The sequence below is a fragment of the Halichoerus grypus genome, chromosome 5 (assembly GCF_964656455.1).
Source record: "Halichoerus grypus chromosome 5, mHalGry1.hap1.1, whole genome shotgun sequence".
NCBI classification, from domain to species: domain Eukaryota; kingdom Metazoa; phylum Chordata; class Mammalia; order Carnivora; family Phocidae; genus Halichoerus; species Halichoerus grypus.
The window spans coordinates 9541552-9569275 of record NC_135716.1 but is presented as its reverse complement, the minus strand read 5'-3'; the positions used below and the strand labels follow the sequence as shown (position 1 = coordinate 9569275).

Here is a 27724-nt window from a genome sequence, read left to right as displayed (position 1 = left end):
CAGATGCTGTATGACTAACAGCAGTTCCCCTTGACAATGCTTACCATGTGTCAGTCCTGTTCCAAGCGCTGTACATGTTAACTCACTTTATTCTGTCAACACTCTAGGACGGGAACATGAGGACCCCCACTTTGCAGACGAGACCAAGAGGGATGGAGGAATTGCCCAAAGTTGCCTAGCTAGCAAGCGGTCACTTTAGTGCCCAATACGTGCACGATCCTTCTTCCTCCTCCCTGCCATGGAGCAGTGCATGGAATGGACTTGAGATACCACAGAAACACAAAGAGGACCTGGAACAGGGTAAAGCGTTAATGTGGCTTCCCAGGCATCATTCACAACCGCCAAAACATGGGAGCAACAAAGTGTCTGCCAACAGATAACGGACACACCATATGTTGTCTCTCCAGATGATGGAATATTACCCAGCCTTAAAAAGGAAGGGAACTGGGGCACCTGGGTGGTTCAATTGGTTAAGTGTCTGCCTTTGGCTCAGGTCATGATCTAGAGATCTTGGGATCGAGCCCCACATCGGACTCCCTGCTCAGCGGGGAGTCTGTTTCTCCCACTCCCTCTGCCCCCCAACTCATGCACTCACTCTCTATCTTAAATAAATAAGATTTAAAAAAAGAAAGGGAATTCTGACACATGCTACAACATGGACAAACCCTGAAGACAGTGTGCTACATGAAATAAGCCAGTGACCAAAGGACAAATACTGTATGACTCCACTATATGAGGGACCCAGAGCAGTCAAATCCAGAGAGACAGGAAGCAGAATGGAGACAGCCAGGAGCTGGGGGGAGGGAGGGATGGTGAGTTAGGGTTTAGTGGTGCTAGAGACTGAATGCTCGTGTCCTCCCCAAGTTGAATGTGATGGTATTAGGAGGTGCATTAGGAGGTCGTGAGGGTGGAAGTGACCCCAGCGAGCTCCCTTGCCCTCCCGCCACGTGAGCACACGCTAGAAGCTGGCCGGCTGTGAACCAGAAAGAGGGCTCTCAACAGACATCAAATCTGCTAGCACCTTGATCTTGGACTTCCCAGACCCCAGCACCATGAGAAATAAACGCTTGTTGTTGAATCTACCCGGTTGATGGTATCTCTATTCTAGCAGTCTGAACGGACTGACACCAATGAGTACTGTGTTTCGGTTCTGCAAGATGGAACACGTCTCTGGAGAGTGGTGAAGGATGCACAGAATGTACTGGTGCCTCCAAACTGTACTCTTATGGCTGAAGTGGCAAATTTTACGATACAAATATTTTACAATTTAAAAAATTAACGTGGCAGAAGAAGGCAGCCCTTCCCCCACTTTGGTGGCCCACCGTGACTCCCCGTACCCTTATTTGGCTCTATTTCTTTCTCCAGCTGGCATTTTTTGAGGACCTACTCTGTTTACAGTTAGAATCCTGGAGGCCTCGACGAACCTTCATCATCCTAACAGCAGAAACATACAGCCCCGGGTTCTTCTGCCTGGTTTACATTTATGAAGTCGTAGAAACCTCACAACCACCCTTTGAGGCAGGTACTCTTCCACCCCCCGTTACAGGTGACGAAAGTGAGATACACAGAAGCAAAGTGTTCTTTGCGTGGGGTTACGCAGCCAGGACTTGGACCCCTGCAGCCTAGCTCAGACTCTCTGTTCCAGCACATCTTTCTCACCGGAAACAGAAGCCCCATTCTCAGCCACGCACCACCTCCCCATCCAGCCAGAGCACCCAGGCTTCTGGAGTAGTGAGCTCCCCGGCTTGGGGAGGATCTGTGCTTGATGATATCCCAGTCACAAGTGCACAGCCCTGCCATTTCCAACGTCAGCATTTCCCAGTGCTTGGTTTTTTCCAGATGGAAGCAACAAGGTCCCCAGCTTAATTTGTTTCATGCAGGGACACTAATTAATATTCCAAAAGCTGAGGCTGAGGAATCGAGGTGTGTGTGTATGTGTGTGTGTGTGCGTGTGTGTGTGTGTAAGCACACATGCGTGCTTGTGCATCATGTGGTTCCTACTTGGGTAACTCATTTTCCCCAACTTCTGAAAGGATGAATGTGGGTGTCTTACCTGAGCCAAACCACTGTGGCTCAAAAGGCAGCTCAGGCTTTCTTGAGGTCATAAAAACACTGTACTGACCCCACGAGTGTAATCAATTCTCCAGCCTCCTACGTATATTTTTGCTTGGACTCATTGCCAACAGTATGATCGCTGGGCCTCTGAGGCCAGAGACATCAGCCACACAGTGACGGCCTCCAGAGGCTGGTGGGCCTCAGCCAGTGGTGCCACTGACCCCATCAGAACCTCGGGAAAAGTCTGGGAGCAGTTTGGTTTAGCACAACTCGGGGTTCTTATGGCATTTTTGAGGCAGGGCCCAGGATGCTGAAAACCCTGCAAAACGGGAGACATTGCTGCCCAGCGAGGAAGTGTTCCCTCCAGAATGCTAACAGCATCTCCCACTGAGAAACCCTAAAAAGTATCCAACGACTTAATTTTTCAGGGAAGAAGGAAAGGCACAGAGACATGAGTTTCTTGGCCAGAGCTGCATAGCAATTACAGACTTAAAAAAGGCTTGACCCCTCCAAGCACATCTGTTTTGTCCCCTCACCGCCCCGTCACCTCCCGCCCCGCCCAGAGTCCCCCGCTGCAGCCCCTGGGATAGTCACACCTCACTCCCCTGCTGCATTTCTCATTCCCAAGGCTTCACCGAAGTTACTCCTTCTGCCTTCAGCCCTAACCCTGACCCTAACGCCACTGCACCCTTCTATGACTAGATCACAGGTTGCCGCCTCCAGAAAGCCTGCCAGAGTCCTATCCCGGAACCAACCCACAGCAGTCTGCCTTGATTTTGACCTGTCAGTCTGCCTCTGTAGGAGTCATTTGTCACCACTGTCAACAGTATGGAGGCAACCGCCGTACAGCCCTGAAGCCGTCCTGAGGTCAGTGGACAGACAGGCAGGTCATACTTTCCCATTCTACCGATGAAAAATTTGAGGCTCGGGAAAGTTACACAATTTACTGGAGGTCACACAGATGGCAAAATAAGGATTTGCTCACATGTGAAGGCAGAGCCCACATCACAGCTGTGACGCCACCCTGCCTCGCTGTGCGGTCATGTGCATGGGCCCCTCCCGTCTGGACAGTGAGGTCTTTAAAGGCAGGAGCTGTGTCAGGTCCATCCACTCTTACTTTATGGCAAACCCTCTGGAAATAATGTCAAGGAGCCCAGAACAAGAGCCCTGCTATCCTATCTCCTGTGCCACGGCCCCTTCGTTCCAGGAAGCCACCTCTGGCCTGACGTGACCTCCCTTCAGGTACAAGGAGAGTCAGGGACAGGGCCACACAGTGAGACGTCCCCTGAGGTTTCCTGCCTCCCACCTCAGCCCCAACAAGCAACTATAGTTAAATACAGTAGCTTCAATCAGACGGACTGATTACCATCCAGTCATTTCTTTCTGGCTCAGGAGTTTGCTTGGATATTACAACAGGCAAGGCCCACCAGGGCTTCCAGAACCGTGTCCTACACCCTCAACCACTCTGGGTAGGAAAGGCAGTTGTGGGCACCCCAGAATCTGACGGCCACTCGAGCAGGGCCTGAGGACTGACACGGCAGGGAGAGAAGACCCTGGTGATGTTGGTCATCACTCCCAGCCTCTAATATGGGCTCCTAGTGACAACAGCATGGTGGACATGCTGGTGTCTACCCAGAAGCCACTCCTCCACCCTCTCCTCCTAATAGAACTCCATTCTGTCTGGCTGGCTACGTGCCAGGCCCTCGGGAGTGAATCAGAACCATTCATGGTAGCCATTTATGGTACTTCCCTTGGCCTTCACCTCAATGGTCCATGGAAGGGGAGCAGGCGACCTAGTTCTGGTTCGTGATACAGAAGGGAAAACATGCTGTCCCTCCTATGGTGCCCAAGGAATCGGTCAGAAGCAGCCTGGCTCTGGTGGATCTAACCAGATGATGGTACACAGCTGGACCTAAACAACATCTCTTAGGGCGATCATGATTTCATAGACATCAGAATAAAATGGGGGCAGAGTAAAGAGTAATAGCGAAAGCCAGACAAGACTTGAAGCTGCATGATGTGGGTCCAGATTTCAAGTCTTAACTGTGAGATGTAGAAGACATGATTGCACCTGTCAAGGCTGAGCTTCCGCGTCTACATCCCAGGTCAGAGGACTCATGTGCATGCAATGCCTCACTTCAGAGTCCTCCAATTACATTCTTTAAAACGGACTTTATTTTTTAGAACAGTTTTCGATTTACAGAAACACGGAGACTATGGTACAGACAGTTCCCATATAACACAACGCTCAATTTCCCCATTACCAACATCTTAGACTAGTATGGTGCATTTGTTGCAACTGATGGGCCAATGCTGATGCATTCTTATTAAGTAAAGTCGGTACCTTATTCCGATTTCCTTAGTTTTTACCTGATGTCCTTTTTCTGTTCCAGAATGACATCCCAGCATACTACATTTCATTTAGTTGCCACATTTGCACAGGCTCTTCCCAGCTGTGATGGTCTCTACATCTTCCCTGATTCTAGATGACCCTGACAGTTTTGAGGAGCACTGCCCAGGTATTGCATAACTAGGCAGGTGTCTTTCTCAGCACCCTTGCTTCCTCAGGAAACCTGAGTCAGGCCGTAGAGTCCCTTTCTCTGCACCCTCCCCCCCGCCTCTGCCTCTTCCCCCCACAATGTCAGTTCCTTCCTTGTACCACATCAGTCACACATTCTTCTAGAACATCATCCTATTCAGGGCCACAACTTCAAGGTGGAAATTACGAGAGTGACCTCAGTATTACTTTTATTCGCGGACATTTTTATCTTAGCAGGACTGCAAAAGAACAGCCATTTATCAGACACTGACCATGAGCCCAAACTAGGTTTTGGACTGTATTACAACCATTTCATTGAATCTTTATACCAACTATGTGCATAAGCATGGTCCATGTTACAAAGAAGGAAACAAGTCTGGGCTTCTTAAGCCATTCGCTCAAGGTTACTCAGCTGAGCAACGGCACAGCCGGGATTCAAAGTCACTCTTACTGGTACTTGTTTCTGCTTCTGTCACTTAAACTGCACACCTCTTGGGGCTGGCACTATGTCCACTGACCCAACCCTGGGCATCTGATGTACCAGGTACAGCATTAGACTTTGGGCGGCAGAGAATGGATATTGGCACATAGCAAATGTACAACGACAAAGCCAGCCTCCAACCTTTCTAAATAACCCAATGCAAGGTTCATCCAGCTGTTGGTTTTATGGTCCCAGTTTCTCTTGCCTCAATTTCAGCCCCTTTCCTTCAGGGTGAGAATAAATCAGACTTTTGAGTTCACAGTCATGGTCACGGCCACACATGGGAAAATGAAGGAAGCAATGGTCTTTAACCTTGTATATATGTTGAAATCTACTTTTTGTTGATGGAAATCTTCCCTGATCCATGTTGACAACTTTTCCTGAGCCCCAAGTAGACTAAGTAAACGTATACACTAGAGTGGGTATCACACCACTACGCAATTAGTTATTACCTACCCAATCATGAGCCTGTCGAGGGCAAAAAGTGACTTATCCATCCCTGCCTCCCCTAGTGCCAGCCCAACGTCTGGCATCTTTGAGTCCTGAAATCAACGTCTGCTGAACAATCAGGCAGAATTCCTTGAGTTCCATCAGCAGATACTTGGACACATGGATATTACACCTAAAGGATTAATATTTCCCCATGAAATCTCTTCCCAACCACATAAGGTGCTAAAATCATGGCACAAAAAAGGGAGTTCAAGAAGAAATCTTGGGGGGGGGGGCGGAGCAAGATGGCGGAGGAGTAGGAGACCTGGATTTCGTCTCCTCTCAGGAATTCAGCTGGATAGGGATCAAACCATTCTGAACACCTACAAACTCAACAGGAGATCGAAGAAAAGAATAGCAACAACTCTCTGAACAGAAAAGCGACCACTTTCTGGAAGGTAGGACGTGCGGAGAAGTGAATCCGAGGCGATATTCGGGAGGATAGACAGCGGGGGAGGGGCCTCCGTCGGCCGCTTCTGGCAAGTGATAGAGCCGCGGAGCACAAAATCGGAACTTTTAGAAGTCGGCTCCGCTGAGGGACGTCACTCTGGTGGCTAAGTGGGGGGTGGAACCCTCGCGGACAGTGTGGTCTCAGGACCCTCGGGGTCACAGAAAGACCGGGGGTGCCTGAGTGCGGCAGAGCTCCCAGGTATTGGAGCGGGGAAGCCGGCTGCAGAGACGGAGCCCAGGCGCGGGCTCTCAGCTCGGGGTTGCCATAGACCGTGATCCGCGGCACAGTCGGGCCACTGCTCCTCCAGCAGGGACCCAACAAGCGGCAGATCCGGGGAGACTCACCTTCCTCCCCCGGGAGGAGCGACGCGGGAGCGCACCGCAGGGATCTGCTGGGTTTGGAGACTCCACCCGGGGTCGGGTGCCAGATAGAAAGGCGCGGTCACAGGCCGGGTGGAGCGCGGAGTGTGGCCGGAGACCGGGGAGACGGGAGTGACTGACCGCTTTTCTCTGGGGGCTCGCTGAGGAGCAGGGCCCGGAGTTCTCGGCTCCTCCGGGGCGGAGATTGGGAGGCCGCCATTTTCACTCTCGGCCTCCAAAGCTGTACGGAGAGCTTGCAGGGAACAAAAGCTCAGGAGAGCAAACCCGAGCAGATTACTTAGCCCGGACCGGCAAGGACGGGGCAATTCCGCTTCCGGCAAAGACATTTGGGAACCACGGCAACAGGCCCCTCCCCCAGGAGATCAGCGAGAACAGGCGGCCAAGACCAAGTTTACCGATCAATGAGAACGGCAGAACTCCAGTGCTAGGGGAATACTGCACATAGAATGCATGGCTTTTTTACCATGATTCTGTAGTCTTTCAAAGTTAATTTTTTTTTTTTGAATTTTTCTTTTTCCCTTTTTCAACCAACATCTTATCAATCCCTTTTTTAAAAAAAAACATTTTTATTTTTCATTTTTAGAGTCATATTCTATCCCTTCATAGTAGTTACCCGTATTTTTGGCATATATATATAAGTTGTTCTCTCTTTAAAATTTTGAGATAGTTTCTTCTAACAGATCAAAATATACCCTAAATCTCTAGTGTATGGTTTTTTTCTACTCCCCTGCCTGATCACATTCTCTCCTTTTTCTTTCTTCTTTTTTTTAAATCCTCTTCTTCCTTTTTTCAAATTCTTATCAATTCCTTTTATAAAATTTTTTATAATTGCTATCTTTACAGTCATATTCCATCCCTTCATCATATCAACCCTTATTTTTGTACATATATAAGTTTTTCTTTCTTTAAAATTTTGGGAGGCACTTTCTTCTAACAGACCAAAATACACCCGAAATCTAGTGTGTGGCACTGATCTATATACCAGCCTGATCATATTTGATCATATTCTGGTTTTTTTGTTTGTTTTGTTCTGTTTTTGTTTTTATCTTTATCTTTTTCTTTTTTTCTTTTTTTTCTTTTTCCTTTTTTCTCTCTTTCCCTTTCTTTTCCCACTGCTTCAGGTCTTTTCTGATGTGTTTAGAGTATATTTTCTGGGGACGTTGTTACCCTGTTAGCATTTTGTTCTCTGATTAATCTATTCTCCTCTGGACAAAATGACAAGATGGAAAAAATCACCTCAACAAAAAGAACAGGAGGTAGTACCGACTGCCAGGGACCTACTCAATACGGACATTAGTACGATGTCAGATCTAGAGTTCAGAATCATCACTTTAAAGATACTAGCTCGGCTTGAAAAAAACATGGAAGTTATTAGAGAAACCCTTTCTGGAGAAGTAAAAGAACTAAAATCTAACCAAGTCAAAATCAAAAAGGCTATTAATGAGGTGCAATCAAATACGGGGGCGCTAACTGCTAGGATAAATGAGGCAGAAGAAAGAATCAGTGAGATAGAAGACCAAATGATGGAAAATAAAGAAGCTGAGAAAAAGAGAGATAAACAACTACTGGATCACGAGGGCAGAATTCGAGAGATAAGCGATACCATAAGACGAAACAACATTAGAATAATTGGGATCCCAGAAGAAGAAGAAAGAGAGAGAGGGGCACAAGGTACAATGGAGCAAATTATAGCAGAGAACTTCCCTAATTTGGGGAAGGAAACAGGCATCAAAATCCAGGAAGCACAGAGAACCCCTCTCAAAATCAATAAAAATAGGTAAACACCCCGACATCTAATAGTAAAACTTACGAGTCTCAGAGACAAAGAGAAAATCCTGAAAGCAGCTCGGGAGAAGAGATATGTAACCTACAATGGTAGAAACATTAGATTGGCAACAGACCTATCCACAGAGACCTGGCAGGCCACAAAGGACTGGCAGGATATATTCAGAGCACTAAATAAGAAAAATATGCAGCCAAGAATACTATATCCAGCTAGGCTGTCATTGAAAATAGAAGGAGAGATAAAAAGCTTCCAGGACAAACAAAAACTAAAGGAATTTGCAAACACGAAACCAGCCCTACAAGAAATCTTGAAAGGGGTCCTCTAAGCAAAGAGAGACCCTAAAAGCAACATAGACCAGAAAGGAACACAGACAATATACAGTAACAGTCACCTTACAGGCAATACAATGGCACTAAATTCCTATCTTTCAATAGTTACCCTGAATGTAAATGGGCTAAATGCCCCAATCAAAAGACACAGGCTATCAGATTGGATTAAAAAACAAGACCCATCGATATGCTGTCTGCAAGAGACTCATTTTAGACCCAAAGACACCCCCAGATTGAAAGTGAGGGGGTGGAAAACGATTTACCATGCTAATGGACACCAAAAGAAAGCTGGTGTGGCAATCCCTATATCAGACTAATTAGATTTTAAACCAAAGACTGTAATAAGAGATGAGGAAGGACACTATATCCTACTTAAAGGGTCTATCCAACAAGAAGATCTAACAATTGTAAATATCTATGCCCCTAACATGGGAGCAGCCAATTATATAAGGCAATTAATAACAAAAGCAAAGAAACACATTGACAACAATACAATAATAGTGGGGGACTTTAACACCCCCCTCACTGAAATGGACAGATCGTCTAAGCAAAAGATCAACAAGGAAATAAAGGCTTTAAATGACACACTGGACCAAATGGACTTCAGAGATATATTCAGAACATTCCATCCCAAAGCAACAGAATACACATTCTTCTCTAGTGCCCATGGAACATTCTCCAGAATCGATCACATCCTAGATCATAAATCAGGTCTCAACTGGTACCAAAAGATTGGGATCATTCCCTGCCTATTTTCAGACCACAATGCTTTGAAAGTAGAACTCAATCACAAGAGGAAAGTCGGAAAGAACTCAAATACATGGAGGCTAAAGAGCATCTTACTAAAGAACAAATGGGTCAACCAGGAAATTAAAGAAAAATTTAAAAAATTCAAAGAAACCAATGAAAATGAAAACACAACTGTTCAAAACCTTTGGGATGCAGCAAAGGCAGTCCTAAGAGGAAAGTATATAGCAATACAAGCCTTTCTCAAGAAACAAGAAAGGTCTCAAGTACACAACCTAACCCTACACCTAAAGGAGCTGGAGAAAGAACAGCAAATAAAGCCTAAACCCAGCAGGAGAAGAGAAATAATAAAGATCAGAGCAGAAATCAATGAAATAGAAACTAAAAGAACAGTAGAACAGATCAACGAAACTTGGAGCTGGTTCTTTGAAAGAATTAACAAGATTGATAAACCCCTGGCCAGACTTATCAAAAAGAAAAGAGAAATGACCCAAATCAACAAAATCATGAATGAAAGAGGAGAGATCACAACCAACACCAAAGAAATACAAACAATTATAAGAACATATTATGAGCAACTCTATGCCAGCAAATTAGATAACCTGGAAAAAATGGATGCGTTCCTAGAGATGTATCAACTACCAAAACTGAACCAGGAAGAAATAGAAAACCTGAACAGACCTATAACCACTAAGGAAATTGAAGCAGTCATCAAAAATCTCCCAATAAACAAAAGCCCAGGGCCAGAGGGCTTCCCAGGGGAATTCTAACAAACATTTCAAGAAGAATTAATACCTATTCTTCTGAAACTCTTCCAAAAAATAGAAATGGAAGGAAAACTTCCAAACTCATTTTATGAGGCCACCATTACCTTGATCCCCAAACCAGACAAAGACCCCATCAAAAAGGAGAATTACAGACTAATATCCCTGATGAACATGGATGCAAAAATTCTCACCAAAATACTAGCCAATAGGATCCAACAGTACATTAAAAGGATTATTCACCACAACCAAGCGGGATTTATCCCTGGGCTGCAAGGTTGGTTCAACATCCACAAATCAATCAACGTGATCCAATACATTAACAAAAGAAAGAACAAGAATCATATGATCCTCTCAATAGATGCAGAAAAAGCATTTGACAAAGTACAGCATCCTTTCTTGATCAAAACTCTTCAGAGTATAGGCATAGAGGGTACATACCTCAATATCATAAAAGCCATCTATGAAAAACCTACAGCGAATATCATTCTCAATGGGGAAAAACTGAGAGCTTTCCCCCTAAGGTCAGGAACGCGGCAGGCATGTCCACTATCACCACTGCTATTCAACATAGTATTAGAAGTCCTAGCCACGGCAATCAGACAACAAAAAGAAATCAAAGGCATCCAAATCAGCAAAGAAGAAGTCAAACTCTCACTCTTTGCAGATGATATGATACTTTATGTGGGAAATCCCAAAGACTCCACCCCAAAACTGCTAGAACTCATACAGGAATTCAGTAAAGTGGCAGGATATAAAATCAATGCACAGAAGTCAGTGGCATTCCTATACACCAACAACAAGACAGAAGAAAGAGAAATTAAGGAGTCGATCCCATTTACAATTGCACCCAAAACCATAAGATACCTAGGCATAAATCTAACCAAAGACACAAAGGATCTGTACTCAGAAAACTATAAAATACTCATGAAAGAAATTGAGGAAGACACAAAGAAATGGAAAAACGTTCCATGCTCATGGATTGGAAGAACAAATATTGTGAAGATGTCAATGCTATCTAGAGCAATCTACACATTCAATGCAATCCCCATCAAAATACCATCCACTTTTTTCAAAGAAATGGAACAAATAATCCTAAAATTTGTATGGAACCAGAAAAGACCCTGAATAGCCAGAGGAATGTTGAAAAAGAAAAGCAAAGCTGGCGGCATCAGAATTCCGGACTTCCAGCTCTATTACAAAGCTGTCATCATCAAGACAGTATGGTACTGGCACAAAAACAGACACATAGATCAATGGAACAGAATAGAGAGCCCAGAAATGGACCCTCAACTCTATGGTCAACTCATCTTCGACAAAGCAGGAAAGAATGTCCAATGGAAAAAAGACAGTCTCTTCAACAAATGGTGTTGGGAAAACTGGACAGCCACATGCAGAAGAATGAAACTGGACCATTTCCTTACACCACACACAAAAATAGACTCAAAATGGTTGAAAGACCTAAATGTGAGACAGGAGTCCCTCAAAATCCTAAAGGAGAACACAGGCAGCAACCTCTTCGACCTCAGCCGCAGCAACTTCTTCCTAGAAACATCGCCAAAGGCAAGGGAAGCAAGGGCAAAAATGAACTATTGGGACTTCATCAAGATAAGAAGCTTTTGCACAGCAAAAGAAACAGTCAACAAAACCAAAAGACAACCGACAGAATGGGAAAAGATATTTGCAAACGACATATCAGATAAAGGGCTAGTATCCAAAATCTATAAAGAACTCATCAAACTCAACACCCAAAGAACAAAGAATCCAATCAAGAAATGGGCAGAAGACATGAACAGACATTTTTCCAAAGAAGACATCCAAATGGCCAACAGACACATGAAAAAGTGCTCAACATCACTCGGCATCAGGGAAATCCAAATCAAAACCTCAATGAGATACCACCTCACACCAGTCAGAATGGCTAAAATTAACAAGTCAGGAAACAGCAGATGTTGGCGGGGATGCGGAGAAAGGGGAACCCTCCTACACTGTTGGTGGGAATGCAAGCTGGTGCAGCCACTCTGGAAAACAGTATGGAGGTTCCTCAAAAAGTTGAAAATAGAGCTACCATATGATCCAGCAATTGCACTCCTGGGTATTTACCCCAAAGATACAAAAGTAGGGATCCGAAAGGGTACGTGCACCCCGATGTTTATAGCAGCAATGTCCACAATAGCCAAACTGTGGAAAGAGCCAAGATGTCCATCGACAGATGAATGGATAAAGAATAGGTGGTATATATATATAATGGAATATTATGCAGCCATCAAAAGGAATGAGATCTTGCCATTTGCAACGATATGGATGGAACTGGAGGGTGTTATGCTGAGCGAAATAAGTCAATCAGAGAAAGACATGTATCATATGACCTCACTGATATGAGGAATTCTTAATCTCAGGAAACAAACTGAGGGTTGCTGGAGTGGGGGGTGGGATGGGAGGGATGGGGTGACTGGGTGATAGATACTGGGGAGGGTATGTGCTCTGGTAAGCGCTGTGAATTGTGCAAGACTGTTGAATCTCAGATCTGTACCTATGAAACAAATAATGCAATATATGTTAAGAAAAAAAAAAAGAAGAAGATAGCAGGAGGGGAAGAATGAAGGGGGGGAAATCGGAGGGGGAGACGAACCATGAGAGACGATGGACTCTGAAAAACAAACTGAGGGTTCTAGAGGGGAGCGGGGGGAGGATGGGTTAGCCTGGTGATGGGTATTAAAGAGGGCATGTTCTGCATGGAGCACTGCGTGTTATGCACAAACAATGAAGCATGGAACACTATATCTAAAACTAATGATGTAATGTATGGGGATTAACATAACAATAAAAAATTAATTAAAAAAACTGAAGGCAAAATATAGAGAAAAATATGAGAAAACTAAGAGGATTTGTCACCTGCAGACCTGGCGTATACTAAATGCTGAAGTATGTTTAAGCTTAAGGGACACCATATACAGTGGATACTTGAATCTTCAATAAAAAATGAAAAACAATATAAATGGTAAACATGTTGGTAAAAAGAAAACATTTTTTCTCTTAATTTTTTTGGTAAAAAGAAAACTTTTTCTCAATTTTTTTAATGTACATAAGACTTTTTAAAGCAAAAATTATTGCATTAGATTTTTGTGGGACTGGCAACGCATGAATTGTAAATATATGGCAATGCATGAATTGTAAATATATGATAACCATAGCAAAAAAATACAATTGTACTTTTTATGCATTTGAAATAAAGTGGTACAATATTAACTACAAAAAAAAAAAAAAGAAGAAATCTCAACATTCCCTCTATCATTCCAGAATCCTGAAGTGTGAATGTTAATTACTTCCCCAGAAAACCAGAACGGAGGCAAAGGGCGAAAGTCATGGGACCACACTTTACAACCATGATCCTTCCATTTTCTCAGCAAAAGATGTGTTTGTAAGAGCAACTGGAATATCTATTTTCATCTTGTTTTGAAAATGCTAATGTTTCTCACGTCATAAATTAGTAAGATTCTTCATTCTTTGAAAGTATCGCAAAAACCACTCAGAATCATAGTGTCAGCAGGACTGAAGGTCTCCAGGCTTATTTTAAGCAACTCTCCTGTTCTATTTTGTGAAAATTCCTAATATGTGAACACACGATAATCTCAACAGGAGACAGCTCCTTCCCCCAAAGGGTATCACAGACAATGGTTTCATGGTGCCAGGTTTGAGAATTCTGGCACACAGCGGAGCTCAGAAATGTTAGCTATCGCTAGAAACTAGGCACTGAACTGACATATTTACACATACTTTTATTTCAGATTTTTTTTCTTGAATGACTGTCCTAAATGAAAAATTAATGATGGGGAAAAACACTACAGAATTACCATGACCCTCAGGCCACAAAGACTTCCTTTACTTAAGAACCACTGAGAAGACATAGAAACACCTGTGAACTCATGTCACGATATTTCCTTCACTTAAACGAAGTGAGTAGCAGTCACGGCCGGTCCCCTCCCATTCTGCTCCAGAACCCACTGGCAGCACCTGCCAAACGTGGCCTTTGACAAATACCTTTGGCAAACAGCCCAAATTTCCGTCGAAGGGATTTCTCTGAGAGGTAATATCACGGAGCAGCCCTGAGCCAGGGATGGATGGAGTTTGAGGATAATTGTGCATCTTTCCACACTGCAGTCCAGGGTCCCCAGGGGCTGAGCTTTAAGGACCCCATGGTAACCTGCTTGAAAATGCGTCCTCCAGCCACTTTCTCCTTTCTGTCGGATTTCCCTGCCTTTCCCCTGTTTTACTTATTTCTCTATTTTTTTTTTTTTTTTTTGGAATCACCTCCTAAATTGTGCATTCTCAATAGGAATGGTATCATCTTCAAGGGGGGCAAAATCAGTTCTTGGGGGGAATGGGGCTAGGTGAAAAAAATCTTACTCTTTTTATATATCAAGCTCAGATATACACACAGTCTACAAAGAAATATGCAATATACCTGTGGCATTAAAATGTCATGGGTGGGGGCAATTAGGGGAAACATGTCTTAAAAACTCCTCAAAGAGGAGATAGTGAAAACAAGATGGGATAATCCTGTGTTAAATAAACCATTTGCCCTGAGCTCTTTGGCTCAGAGAGCAACCATAGGAACACCGGCTAAGATCCAATCTCAGCACTCTGCTGAGCACTTGCGTGAATTACTTCATTTAATCCATTCAACAACCTGTAAGGCAGGGAGTATTAGGTCCATTTAACTGATTAAAAGTAAAATGACTTGTTAAGGCTACAGAGCCAAAGAGCCTAAGCCTCAGGGTTAGAACTCTGGGATCCTGGGGGCTGGGCTCTCAGCCACACATTAGGAGAACCATCTCGAGTGTTAAGCCCAACATGGCACAGGGAAGCAACTCTACAAATGTCAGTTCCTCTTGTTAATGAAAATAAATCAATTTTCCATGAACGGCCCAAACGGCAGTGCTGTCCCATATGTGACTATAAACAACCCAAACAGATAAAAACATTAGTTACAAGATGCTGGTTTTGAATGCTCCAACTCCATGCTGACCTCAATGGAAAGCAGAGACTACTTGATATGACTCTTGGCAGAGGACTAGAGGGTGGGGGGTGGGGGGAGGTGGGGAAAAGGTGGTCTGGGTATTGGGAATTTTAGCAGAAGAGAAATCCTCCTTGGCAAGAGGCCGCCTGGAACCTGTGTATGGACTCCAGATCAGCCTGCCCCTGGCTTTCCTCTTTCTTCTGTTCATTTGATCCAGACCCTAAGCCAGTGTAACCAGAAGAATTCAGCTGTAGCAAAACTTCTCCATTGGTACACAGCTGTTGGAGCATCATGAGCAGAAGCCGACATGGCTGCATGGAACCCAGCCTTGGAAGAAGACCCGAGTTCAGGTCCTTCCTTTGTCATCAGCATGACTATAGGCAAGTTTTTAAGGGCTCTGGACCTCAGTTTCATCTTCTCTACCATTCCTTCCAGCTCTGAAGTCCTCTGAGGTCTATAATCGGCCAAGTGCCTCTCTTGGTGCTGGGTCCATAAATCCCATAAACTGCTGTTAGTAATTACTGCTGATCAGTTTGATTAGACTTGCTGATTACTAAGGCCTTCTGGTTCCATTTTCTGGACTGACATCACCAGGTGGAGAAGCATCCATGACTGATATATGTGGGGTGAGATAAAGCAAAAGCTGGGATCCTAAGAAAGGGTAGGAGTAGGGAGATAAACAGTGTGATAGTGCTAAGTGATTTTCCATTAGTACAGATGGTCGGGACTGGATGAACACATTCCCCTAGTGCAGTATGTTGGATAATATTTCACCCCATCCCTTCAAAAAGACACCCATAATGGCAGAAACGGGCTTGAACTGCTAACGAAAGTTTACAAAGAATCTAAGGGTCAATGGCAAAGAAACTCTGTCAGGCTGCCTACTCCTTAAGAAAGCCAGATGTGGCAAAAAAAAGAAGGGATTTGCTCTAAGAATTATTGTTACTCATATGTATAAAGCAGGAATCCTATTGATGTTGCCCAAGGAGGACTATAATAAACTATGAAATGATGCAAAAACATTGCTTATAATTGATATGTTGGGCTTATATGCCCCAACTCAACTGCTACAGTCTTAGAGGGTCCAGACGATTTTACACGTCTCTGGAAGGAGGGAGGATGGAAGAGAGGAAAAGGAGATCCTAGCCCAGGTCTTCAGCAAGGAGATAAGCCCACCACAGGAGGAACCCAAGCAGAGCCAAGGTATGGCGTGTTCCGTGAGCCAACTGCTACATACACACTTTTATTCTTCATAAACTACAAGCAAGAGGCAATCTTATTCCTGAATTATAACCTAGTTTGTTCTCCCAAGAGCACATTTCAAACAAACTCCTCTATTCCTCTGTGGCAGAATGAAAAGTCCCATCCAACAAGACCACAGTTCGGAAGGCACCGTATCTGCATCCTATGACACCAGCATAACCAGAGGTGGCCCGAGACCTCAGTATTGACATCACCTTGTCACCTGCAAACCTCTTCCTCGTCAGTGTCCCCAAAGGTGAGCACCTTCCATCCCTGTGGATGTGCGTGCTGAGTTAGATTACTGATGGGTTCCTGGTATCAGGTAATGCATAACGACAGCAATGTGGCAAATGTGTGCGTGGGCAGATTCTCAGACCCAGACAGAGAGTTCCCAACCATGGACTCATCTGATCCTTCTAGAGCTTTAGGGAAATGCCACCATAGTTCCCAAAGCACTCCCTCACACATTTTCTCCCGGGATTCTTACATCAATCCCATGCAGAAGGCATCTGCAGATGGTGGGACTAGTGAGGTGTCCGAACCACATGGCTAATGCAATTCTCCTAACAGCTCACCCAATGCACTTCTCACAAACCCACGGCTGTCTTGGGCCACCCCAGACCAGAGCCACATGGCACCGTGTCTACAAAGGGTTTTTAATCAATCCACACTGGAAGACCTTTCCCTTGCTTCTTTTTACATTGCTCAATTTTAAAGAGATGTAACAAATTCTCTTTTCATTCTGTCAAAACTTCAAGACCCAGACAAAAAAAGAGAGAGCAGGACATTGATTCTTTGGAAAATACCATAGGATCCCTGTTGACCTATGAAACTTTCAAACATAAATGGAATTATTTCTCATGAATACAAACTTGAAAGGGGGAGCTTCCTAATAACGCAAGAATAATAATGGAGTATCCAAGTTAATTGCATGTAGCCTTCAGTTCTCCAAGCAGGAGAGGAAGGCTGGTCATCAACTGGACAAACAGTAGGACCTTCATCTTCCCTCCAGTCTCGTAAATCTCCTTTGGAGGAATCTCCTTAACACAACACAGGAGGTTCAACAGTGCATGCCCTTTCTGCCTACCTGGTTCCTCATTTGCATACTATTACTGCATTTGCTAGACTACTCAAATTTAGTTGTTTCAAGTGTCTCCCTCCATAGGAGAATTACGGCTCATCTGCCTCAACAGCCTGGCACAAAGCTTGGCACTTGACTCAGCGTGTGCAGCTTTGACACGAATGACATTGGCCCACTAAGCTATACCTCCGTACTGTCTATTGGCATTACCTGGACAAAAGCCCAAGGTGGGCAGGAACCTCAGGTACGTTCTATACAGAATCCATGAACCAAAAAAGCCTGTCCAGCTCGGCCAATGGTTCTCAGGCCTGGCTTCATACTGGAATCACTAAAGGACCATGCCTGGACCCCCACAGACCAACGGCATCAATTTCTGGGGTGGGGCCTGTCATCTGTTTTCCTATATGTGCCCTGTGCTGTTTGTGTGCATTTAGTCTTTTTTTTTAAAGTACTTTTAACTTTTTTATTTTTTTTTAAACTTAAAGTTAAGAGTACTATAATCCCCATATACATTCTCTTCACTGTGATCTTCCGACTGTTAATATTTTTGCCACAAGCGCCTCCTTCTCTCTCTTCTGTGGGTATGTGGTATGTGCACATTTACGTGCTTGCATGGTCTGTCTGCGTGCCCCACATTGCAAAGTAAGTCGTAGGTATCATGACACTTGACCACTAAAGATTACACCACGTGGCTCGTAAAAAATAGAACATTCGCCTACGTAGCCACAATGCAATGGCCACACTCAAGAAATTAAATTTTGACATAATGATGTTATCTAATATGGAGTCCACGTTCAAATTTTCTTCCCCTTCCCTATAATAATATCCTTTATTGTTATTTATTTTTTTCAATCTGGGATCCAATCAAGAATCATGAAAGTCACTTGTGTTTTTTCCAGCTTTACTGAGACATAACTGACATATAACATCATGTAAGTTTAAGATGTACCATGTCATGATTTGATACATACATATATAACGAAATGACTACCACATAAGGTTCAGAAACATATCCAGCACCTCACACAGTTACCTCTGTGTGTGTATGTGTGTGTGATGAGAACTCTTAAGATCTACTCTCTGAGCAACTCTCAAATATACAATACAGTATTGTTGACTATAGTCTCCATGCTATGCAGTAGATCCCCAGAACGTATTCATCTTATAACTAGAAGTTTGTACCTTTTGACCATCTTCACCCAATTCCCCCCAGGCCCCAACCACTGGCAACCACCCATCTGATCTCTGTTCCTAAGTTCAGTTTTTTAAGATCCCACATATAAGTGAGACCATACAGTATTCGTCTTTCTCTGTCTGACTTAGTTTTCTTAACATAGTAGCCTCAAGGTTCATCTGTGTCCATGTCATTGCAAATGGCATGATCTCCTTCTTTTTTATGGCTGAACTGCATTCCATTGTGTGTATATACCACATTTCCTTTACCCATTCATCCATCCGTGGACATTTAGATTGTTTCCTTGTCTTGACTGCTAAACATTTTGCTGCAATTGGGGTTCACATTCTTTAAGATAGTGCTTACATTTCCTTCAGACAAATCCCCAGAAGTGGAATTGCTGAATCATCTGATAGCTCTTTTTTGAATTTTTAAAGGAACTTCCATACTGTTTTATGTAGTGTGATAACTGTATACCAATTAAATCCCCACCAACAGTGCACAAGAGTTCCTTTTTCTCCATATCCTCGCCAACACTTGTTATTTCATGGTTTTCTGATAATAGCCATTCTATCACCTCTCTGGGGTTTTAATTTGCATTTCACTGATGGTGAGCAGGTGTTGAGCACCTTTTCATGTACATGTTGGCCCTCTGTGTATCTTCTCATCTATTCAGGTCCTGTGCCCATTTTTTAACAGGATCATTTGCTTTCTTGCTGTTGAGTTGTAGGAGTTCCTTATATATTTTGGATATTAAGCCCTTATCAAATATAGGATTTGCAAATATTTTCTCCCATTCTGCAGGATGCCTTTCCATTCTGTTGACTGCTTCTTTTCTGGGCAGAAGCATTTTAGCTTGATGTGGTCCCACTTGTTTCTGTGCACGCACTGCATTTGGCTGTCATATCTCTTTGAGCTCCTTTAACTGAGACAGTTTCCTTATTTGTTCTTCTGACAGGGACCCTTTGGAAGAGACTGTGCCAGACATCTTGCAGGATTTCCCACAATGTGAATTTGTTTATTATTTCTTCATGATTGTATTCAGGTCATTTTAGGCACGACTGCAGGTATGTTGCTCATTTCCACTGAATTATTCCAGAGGAGGGTAGGGTGCGTTGGATTAATTACGCACAAGTTCAATGACTGGTTCACGAAATGTCTGCCAGATTTTCCTTAACGTCCCTTCTTGCCTAGGTGATTCACATGTACATCAAAGTTTGAAACATCTTACTGTTACTCCATGCGTACAAAGCCGGCAGACCAGCCGATCTGCTTTCCCCTGGGGATTTTTTTTCAAAGTAAGCTCTACGCCAAACATGGGGCTCAAACTCAGGACCCTGAGATCAAGAGTCTCATGTTCTACTGACTGGGCCAGCCAGGCTCCCCTCCCCTGGGGACTTTTCAGAAAAGCAGCTGTACAAAGCGCCTGACCCAGGAAGGTAGAGTTTCAGTCTCTGCTACCTTTCTTCTGCATCGTCTGCCATTGGGGACAACAGTGACATGATGAAGACAGTGACAGAGGTGGGACACTCCTGCGGGGTCCCAGCTCTACCACTTAGGTAGCTCCAAGCATCTGGACAAATCACATAAGTTTTCAGAACCTGTTTTCAGTTGTAAAGGAGAGAAAGTGTACCCTCCCTTCCAGCACCGACAGCCACCTGCGTGAGCCTGGCTCCTGGACAGTGAGATACCGGGCACCTGGGGTCACAGACCCTCCCAGCGCACCGCCTCACTGGGGTCCAGACACCTGCGACTGTGGGCGCTTGCAATCAACCCCTTCCTTGACTTTTTCATCTGATTCCAGTGGTTTGCAAGCATCATAAAAAACAAAAGCCAGGAATAAGGCAAGGAGTTCAGAAAAGGAAAAGAAAATAAAACAAGGTTATTAGAGAGGGGAGAGGGGCATGGGTTTGATAAGAGGGGCAAGAGGAAGGCAGATTAAAATAGGATTGAGAGGAGAAGCAACAAGGAAACAATATTTACTGACTATCTTCAGTGTGTTGGGGGAGGTCACTGGGAGGACGTGACCGCAGGGTGACCCTCGAGTTGGATGTCACCACCTCCCCCATTCTTGGACTGTGTGCTCCCTCGTCCACCGTTCCCACAGTGGGAGCTGTTCCAAAGATGCAGCCTTGAGAGTAAGGTGCTGCTGACACCGTCTGTATTGGGTATATGACCGAACCCCATTAAGGACTCTCTGAAAACCTTTAAGATTCTGGAGAGTGGGTGGGAAGACCTGCTCATCTTTCAGTGTCCAAGACAAGCCTCACATATAAGTCCCCTTGCTTATGAAACCTGCCACTTAGGGATCTGGAGTGGCCCTCCTCTTACTTCCCTCTCCCCTTGCCCTCTGTCTGCAGAGGGGGCCAGTTTCGGATTTAACCCGGGGAACGCCCAAGGTTGCAAACCAACATAAGGCAATGTTTAGGTGTTGTATATCATCACCTCAATTAAATTTCACAAGAACCCCGGGAGGTAGGCCTGACTATCTCCATATCAGAAATAAAGAAACTGAAATCCAGGAAAGTGAGCAAATTACTCCAGGTCACACAGCCAGAAAAGAGCAGATTGGATTAAACCTGGGTCTTACTCCAAAGACCATGCTCTTACAGCTGAATAAAGATTGTCACAATGATACCGCACCTCACACCTGTCAGGAGCGCTATTATCAAAAAAAAAAAAAAAAAAAAAAGACAAAAACAGAAACAAAATCAAAACCAAGAGAAACAGTGTTGGTGAGGATGGGGAGAAACTGCAAACCTTGCACACCGTGGACGGGAATGCAAAATGGTGGAAACATTGGAATGGGGGAAACAATGGAAAACAATATGGAGGTTCCTCAAAAATTAAAAATAGAGCTACCATATGATGCAGCCATCTCACCTTTGAATATGTACCCAAAAGAATTGAAATTGGGATCTCAGAGATATTAGCACTTCCAGGTTCACTGAAATACTATTCATAATAGCCAAGATGTACAAATGAGCTACATGTCCATCAACAGATGAATGGAGAAAGAACATGGAATACTGATCAGCCTCTAAAAAGAGGGACTGTAGATCTTCCAGTCAATAGGCTAAGACCACCAGCCAAGCCCTTACATTCCAGAGCAGCTGCTGGGTCCTTGTGCCCCACCTCTCAGCCTTGCCTGCCACCTCCCCCAACCTGGTCCCCAGGGGCCAGCCCACCTCTGAATGCAAACGGGAGGTATTTCCTGTGACCATGTCCCCTTGGTCCGTCAACAGGTGAGTGAGTGATGGCTGCAGGGAGGTGGTGAGAGGAGCAGAAGGTTTGTGCAGAGAGTCCATCCAACAATAGCACCAAGAAGAAGCCAGCATCTCTCTGCTGACAGGCTAAGGAAGGGGAGTCCCGGGACAATGTCAGAGCACCACAGTGGTATGTGCTTTTAAGGAGACCCCTATTCAGAATCAACCAATGAATATTCAGTGTCTGGTGTTGGGCTAATTTCATTCATACACTTTAAACCTGAACACCACCCTGTGACAGGGGCCAATCCCAACCTCCGGGCCATGCAAAATCACAGAGACCTCAGGTGGTCCGGATGGGAGCTCCAAATCCAGCACTTTCTCCACAACAGCAGGATCCTTTTCAGGCTCAGGAAGCAGAGAAGGGATCAGGCTCACTGGGGTCAAAGCATGGTCTCCACCCTGTCCCCTCCTCCCCTTAGTCCATTTTAAGACTTCTGCCAGCTATTCTTTTCACTAAAATCCTATAATGCTGACTGTGCCTACTTGTGGTGGTGATGGTGGTGATAACATTAAAACCATTCACAGCAAAGTCTCAGTGAGTCTGAGAGTATTCTTTCACTCACCCAGTCAGTCAGTGCTTATCCGGTAACCACCACGGACCCCACAGCCTGCCAGAAACAGAACGCCAAAGAACACCATGGCCCTATTCCCAAGTAGCTCTCGGTTCAATGGCAGAGACGAGCAAGCAGATCAATCTAATGTAATGTGCAAAATCCTACAGCTAGGGACATTGCAGAGGAGGGCAATTCTAGCTCAACCTGGGGAGGGGGTGGCGGGGTCAGAGAAAAGCTTCCCAGAGGAAGCCACATCAGAGCTGGGCCAAGGTGAAAGTGAGTAGCCAGGAAAAAGTAGGGATGAGCATTTAAGGCAAAGGGAGCAGGGTTAGGTAGGGTGGGGGTCTTCGGTCTCCACATTTGCTGTATTCTACCTTCAGGACAGGAGCGGTGGAGGGTGGGGGGGTGGGAATCGCATCTCATGGGTCCGATTCATTAAAAAGATAAAATAAAAGTATGCACTAGACTGTGAGCCCACGGTCAGCCCAATTTCCCGGCCCCCTTATGCCATTAGCTACAGCCCAGAACAGGATAATGGATGCTTCGAAGCACGAATTACAGTGCCTTGCAAAATCCTGAATCATCAATGAAAAGTTCAATTTGTTCACTTGACTGCACTTCCTGCTAAGCTGGAGGGGGTGCACAGTGTACCCACTGACCGGGTATGCTTCAGTATTAGGAGCTCACACCCAGCCCAGCATGCTTTCCTGTCTAACTCCCAACGAGTCAGAACCTGCAATCGCACCACCGCCTTAGCCCACTCCGCATTTCCCGAACACCGTGCTTCCCTGGGTTCCGACTAGCCCTGTTTTGTTTCCAAACCCCATTTCTAGCCATTAACAGCTGTGAGCTAGCAAGTGAAGGCGGAGGTGTTCGTACGAGCCCTGTGTTATCAATGGGCGAGGGGCACCCAGTGATGCCCAGTGAAATACTCAGAGCCCTGCAACTGTTTGCAGAGGGTCAGAACTGGGATCCAGCTCAGAAACACAGCTGACCCACTGCATTCAGATGCGAGCAGCCAGAACAGCAGCTGTGTGATCTTGGACAAGGGGTTTCATTGAAGTTTTCTTACTCTCATCTCTAATATGTAGACAGTAATTCCCACCTCATAAAATCCTGGAGAGAGTTCAATGAAATAAATGATTTGCATGTCTGAAAGCATCTGGCTAGGTCTTCACCTCTTCCTTATGCCACGCTCTCAGATTTTCCTGGTCCTCTCTGGGAAACAAGGCTACAGGTTTGGGCATTCTCAAACCTGCTTCTGCGTGATGGAATAATTCGAAAGAAGGATAAAATCGAGGCTCCATCAACAACAGGCCTTAGCTATCCCTCCCCCAGGGGTAAGGCAGGCAGGGCAGGGGTGTTGTCTGGGAATGGCGGGAGGTGAAGAAAGAGGGACCCCACAAACTTCAGTGAAACCCCAGGTTTGGAAGTCAGCCAAGAAATAGTGAACTCCATTTACATGCAAAAGGACATGTTGAGTCTCTTTATGTATGGATGCACTCAGATCCGAGCCTTTTTTTACTATCACATTCCAGTTTCAATTTAACTAATCACTTAATTTAACCGAACCCCCTTCAGTTCAGTTGAACTAAACACAGTGCTAGAAACAGAGATGAATATATTTTTCATCCCTTTTTACCACCTGAAGAAAGCAAATGGAAGAGTAACCCTTGCTAGGCCTTCTCTCCAGCCACGAACACCTGCAAATTCAGGAGGAAGTGGATGCCAGAGGCTGGACCATCAGGAATCCATGTTCCTGGCTGGATGCCCCCTCCCTCCTGCCAGTTCCTCAGCTGCAGGGAGGCACCCTTTCCAGGCTTCTGCAACCTCTCAGAAGAAACCTGTTGCCAATTCTGAGGTCCTGGGCAGACGCCCCCACCTGGTGGCCAAACCTGGAAAAGCCATTGCATCCAAAGATGATTGGCAGGTAGCAACTCCAAGGCTCCCTGAACTCCCTGGGACCACAACAGTCGTGGTCAGTTGGAGGAGGACACAGAGGAATATCCACTACTAAAGGCACAGGAAGGGCCAAAGTTATGGCCAATTCCCCGCCCAAACCCTGATAACGTACAGCTTCCCAAGAAGCAGCCATCAGAATGACTAAGCCACAGACAGGAGGCAAGGGGCAACTGCAGATGCCCTGCCGGCCCTGGGGTGTAGGCTGACAGCTCTGATTTTGTCTCCTAGGTGAGAAGTCACCACTACCATCCTCCCCCCCACTCCCCCAAGTGCAAGAAGATTTCCTGTCCCGAGTGTCAGTGCAGAACGGAGTTCCATCTTCCTTCCCTGGCAACGCATGTTCATCCTGACTAGTAAGGAGATGCTTTCTAGGGGAAGGGTGCCTGGGGTCAAACCTCCAGCCCAGGCCCCATCACATGGCCCGCACCCTTGTCCAGCCAAAGTGAGAGAAGGGGACAGCAGCTGATGTTGAGGGGATATCAGGACCAAATCCTGGAGGTACCTCAGCCCAAATAAGCCCCGGACCTGATCTGCTGGCACTGTTAAGCCCCGGCTCCTCTGTCTAGGCTGGAGCCTGAGATATTCTCATTCTCTTATATTCTCTCTCCTGCTCATTAACTTCCATAAAAATAATCCAAAGATGCACATTTTGACCAGTCCAAGCCCCCAACTAGGGCAACACCAGGTTCTATACCAGGATGGAGCCCTAAGAAGGGTAGCACAAGCAAGCAACTGATACCCGCGCTCATGCGCGCGCTCGTGCACATACGCGCGCGCGCGCACACACACACACACACACACACACACACACACACACACACACACCCCACTATGGGCAGTGTACCACTCCCATCCCTAACTCCAGGATGCATCATCTAAACTCAGTAGCGATCCCAGGAGAAGGGACCCACCCCAAGCAGAAACACAGAGCGTATGGGAGGGATCCGCTTTATCCTGTTCATCCTCCACGTTAATTGGAAAAACCACATCATTCTTTTAAGCTTCAATACCAACATCCGGAGAAGGTGCCACAAATGCGCACCCGCGCGCGCACAAACACGCCAATCCAATCTCCAAATTAGCTGGGGAACCACGCTTGGATCTTTGAAGCCCTGGTGTCCAACACCCAGAGAGTGGCTCACAGACACACGGACACACACAGCGGAGAAACACGGAGGACAGACTGGTGTCCTCCTCAGCCGACGGGCGCCCCTGGGCTTTAAGGCCCCACAGCCGTCCGGCTCCAGCCCCCACCCCGAGCCCCAACCTGCGCCGCCGAGCGGCTGGGTACTCACACGAGCGCGTGGTAGAGCAGCGCCCAGCCCCGCGGTCTCTCGAGGGCGTCGTAGATCAAAGTTTGGATGCGCCGGTACTTGGCGTTGTTCCTCTTCACAGGGCGGCTCAGGGGGGTCTTGGCCAGGAGCCCGATGCCCTGCGGGGTCCTCCGCAGCCCCTCGTCGCGGCCGCCGCCCTCCAGCAGCAGAGTCCCGTCTTTGTCAGCTCCGGCCCCGAGCGCCAAGGTGACTTGCTCCACGTCGCCCGGCGCCAGCCCCACTTTCCGCTCCTCGTCGCCGGCCACCGCCGCGTCCCCTCCGGCCGGGTTAGCGGCCCCGCCGCCGCCGCCCCCGTCGCCGCCGCCGCCAGCCGCCCCCGCCGCCCTGCGCGCCTTGAGCCCCATCTGCCTCGCCCCCGCCGGCCGCTTCGCCTTCTCCGCTGCTGCTCCGGGAAGAAGGGGCGCTCGGGGTGCGTGGATGAGGCGGCGGCGGCGGCTGCAAGCCCGGGAACTCCAATGCCATGATCCGCGCGCCGCTCCCCACCCCCCCCCCAAAAGCAAGCAAAGGCGGGCCCCCCGGGGGGCAGGGGAGGCCGGGCAGCGGGAAGGGGTCACATCCCGCGCGGGTCAGCCGCGGGACCCCGAGGGGCGCGGGCCGGGGACTGCGGGGAGCGGGCGAGGGCGCGCGAGGCTGGCGCGGAGGCGCTAGGGCGCGCGGCGGCGGGAGCCTGGCACCGGGGCTCCGGGGCGGCGGCGGCGGCGGCGGCACCCGGGCCGGCGAGCCCGAGACAGCATCGCAGTTTATTTACAAGCCTGGTGCCAACCGCCCGCCCGCCCGCAAGCCACACGCGCCGCCGCCGCCTCCGCCCTCCTCCGCTCTCCCCCCCCACCCCGCGCCCCTCCCCGCCCGCTCCAGCCTCAGCCCCGCAGCAGCCGCCGCGAGCCAGCGCGCCGCGGGCCGAGCGCACGCCGCCGCCCCCCTCCCTCGCCGGGGTGGGGCCCCATTGTCCCGCCCCGTCGCGGCGGGAGGCCCCCGCAGCGCCCCGCCCCCCTCGCCGCCCCCCACCCCCGCGCGCCCCGCGGGTGGTCTGCTCTGAGGCCGCCAAGAGGGGCTGCCCTCGCCCCTGTGGGTGTTAGGGCTTTCCCCGGGCTGGGCGTGGGGGCAAAGGGGGGGAAGGCGGGGAGGGACTGAGGCGGGGTGGGGAGGGGGGGATTCTTCTGTCGACCTTCGGCATTGGCCTGACCGCTGCAGCTTTATGTTGTCTGGTCACCTCCCAACCCTGCTTCTTGGCTTTGGAAGTAAAATCCAAGTTGCTGGGTTGGCCAAGGCCCAGCGCGCCGTGAGCCCACACACTCTGGGTGGCTCCCTGTTTGGTTTCTGGTTCATGGTGGATAGCGCAGCCCTCACCTCCCTTGGCCCTTGGCCCTTGGCCCCTGGCGGCTCAGGCGAACAGAGGGTTGAAGAAAGAGAAAGAACTCACAGAATTGGCTTGGCTCTTAACCTGGGCTCTAGCAAGTCATTCCCTCTCTTGCCTGAGTCTCTGTTCATTCATTCAATTACTAAACCCCAAGTGAGTGAGCTTCTACTGAGAGGGGCAGTGTTTTCGGACCTGAGCATACCAGATCCCTGCACTCATAAAGCTTGCATTCTGGAAAGATGGAAGACAGCAATGGAAAACAAACAAATAGTGTAATTGCCAAGATTGGTGGATGCTTTGAGGAAACAAAATAGCTAGAAAATGTGCTAGAAGTGGGGAATTTCTTTACATTGGCTGGTCCTGGAAGGCCTCTTTGTGGAGGTGACATTTTGGGGTGAGACCTAAGTGACAAGCTGGGGCAACTATGTAAATGTCAGGAAGAGCATTCCAGGCAGCAGAACAGCAAGCTCAAATGTGAAGCATGGCTTGAACGCACTGAGTCAGGGGAGGGCAGAAGAAGGGGAGGCCACTGTTAGGTAGGGACTAGATCACATTAAATCACTGGCAGAGGGCGGTGAGTGTCCCCTGCACTTTGAACCTCTCAGCTCCCTCCCACATGGCCACCACCATTACGGAGATCCTGCTCCCCCCTGGTACCTGGAGCCTCCTTCACTTCCCACTCTCTCCAGGCTTGTCTTGGGCAGAGGGGA

General features: G+C 47.0%; 1 protein-coding gene across 1 annotated transcript in view; it reads right to left on the bottom strand.

Annotated features, from left to right (window-relative positions):
* KCNQ3 (potassium voltage-gated channel subfamily Q member 3) overlaps positions 1-26189 on the bottom strand; it is a 306087-nt gene extending 279898 nt beyond the window's left edge. Inside the window, exon 1 of the mRNA XM_036066382.2 lies at positions 25619-26189. Within this exon, the coding sequence (XP_035922275.2) occupies positions 25619-26001 (383 nt within the window). The 5' untranslated portion in view covers positions 26002-26189. The remainder of the gene's footprint in view (positions 1-25618) is intronic.
* Between the last annotated feature and the right edge of the window lie 1535 nt (positions 26190-27724).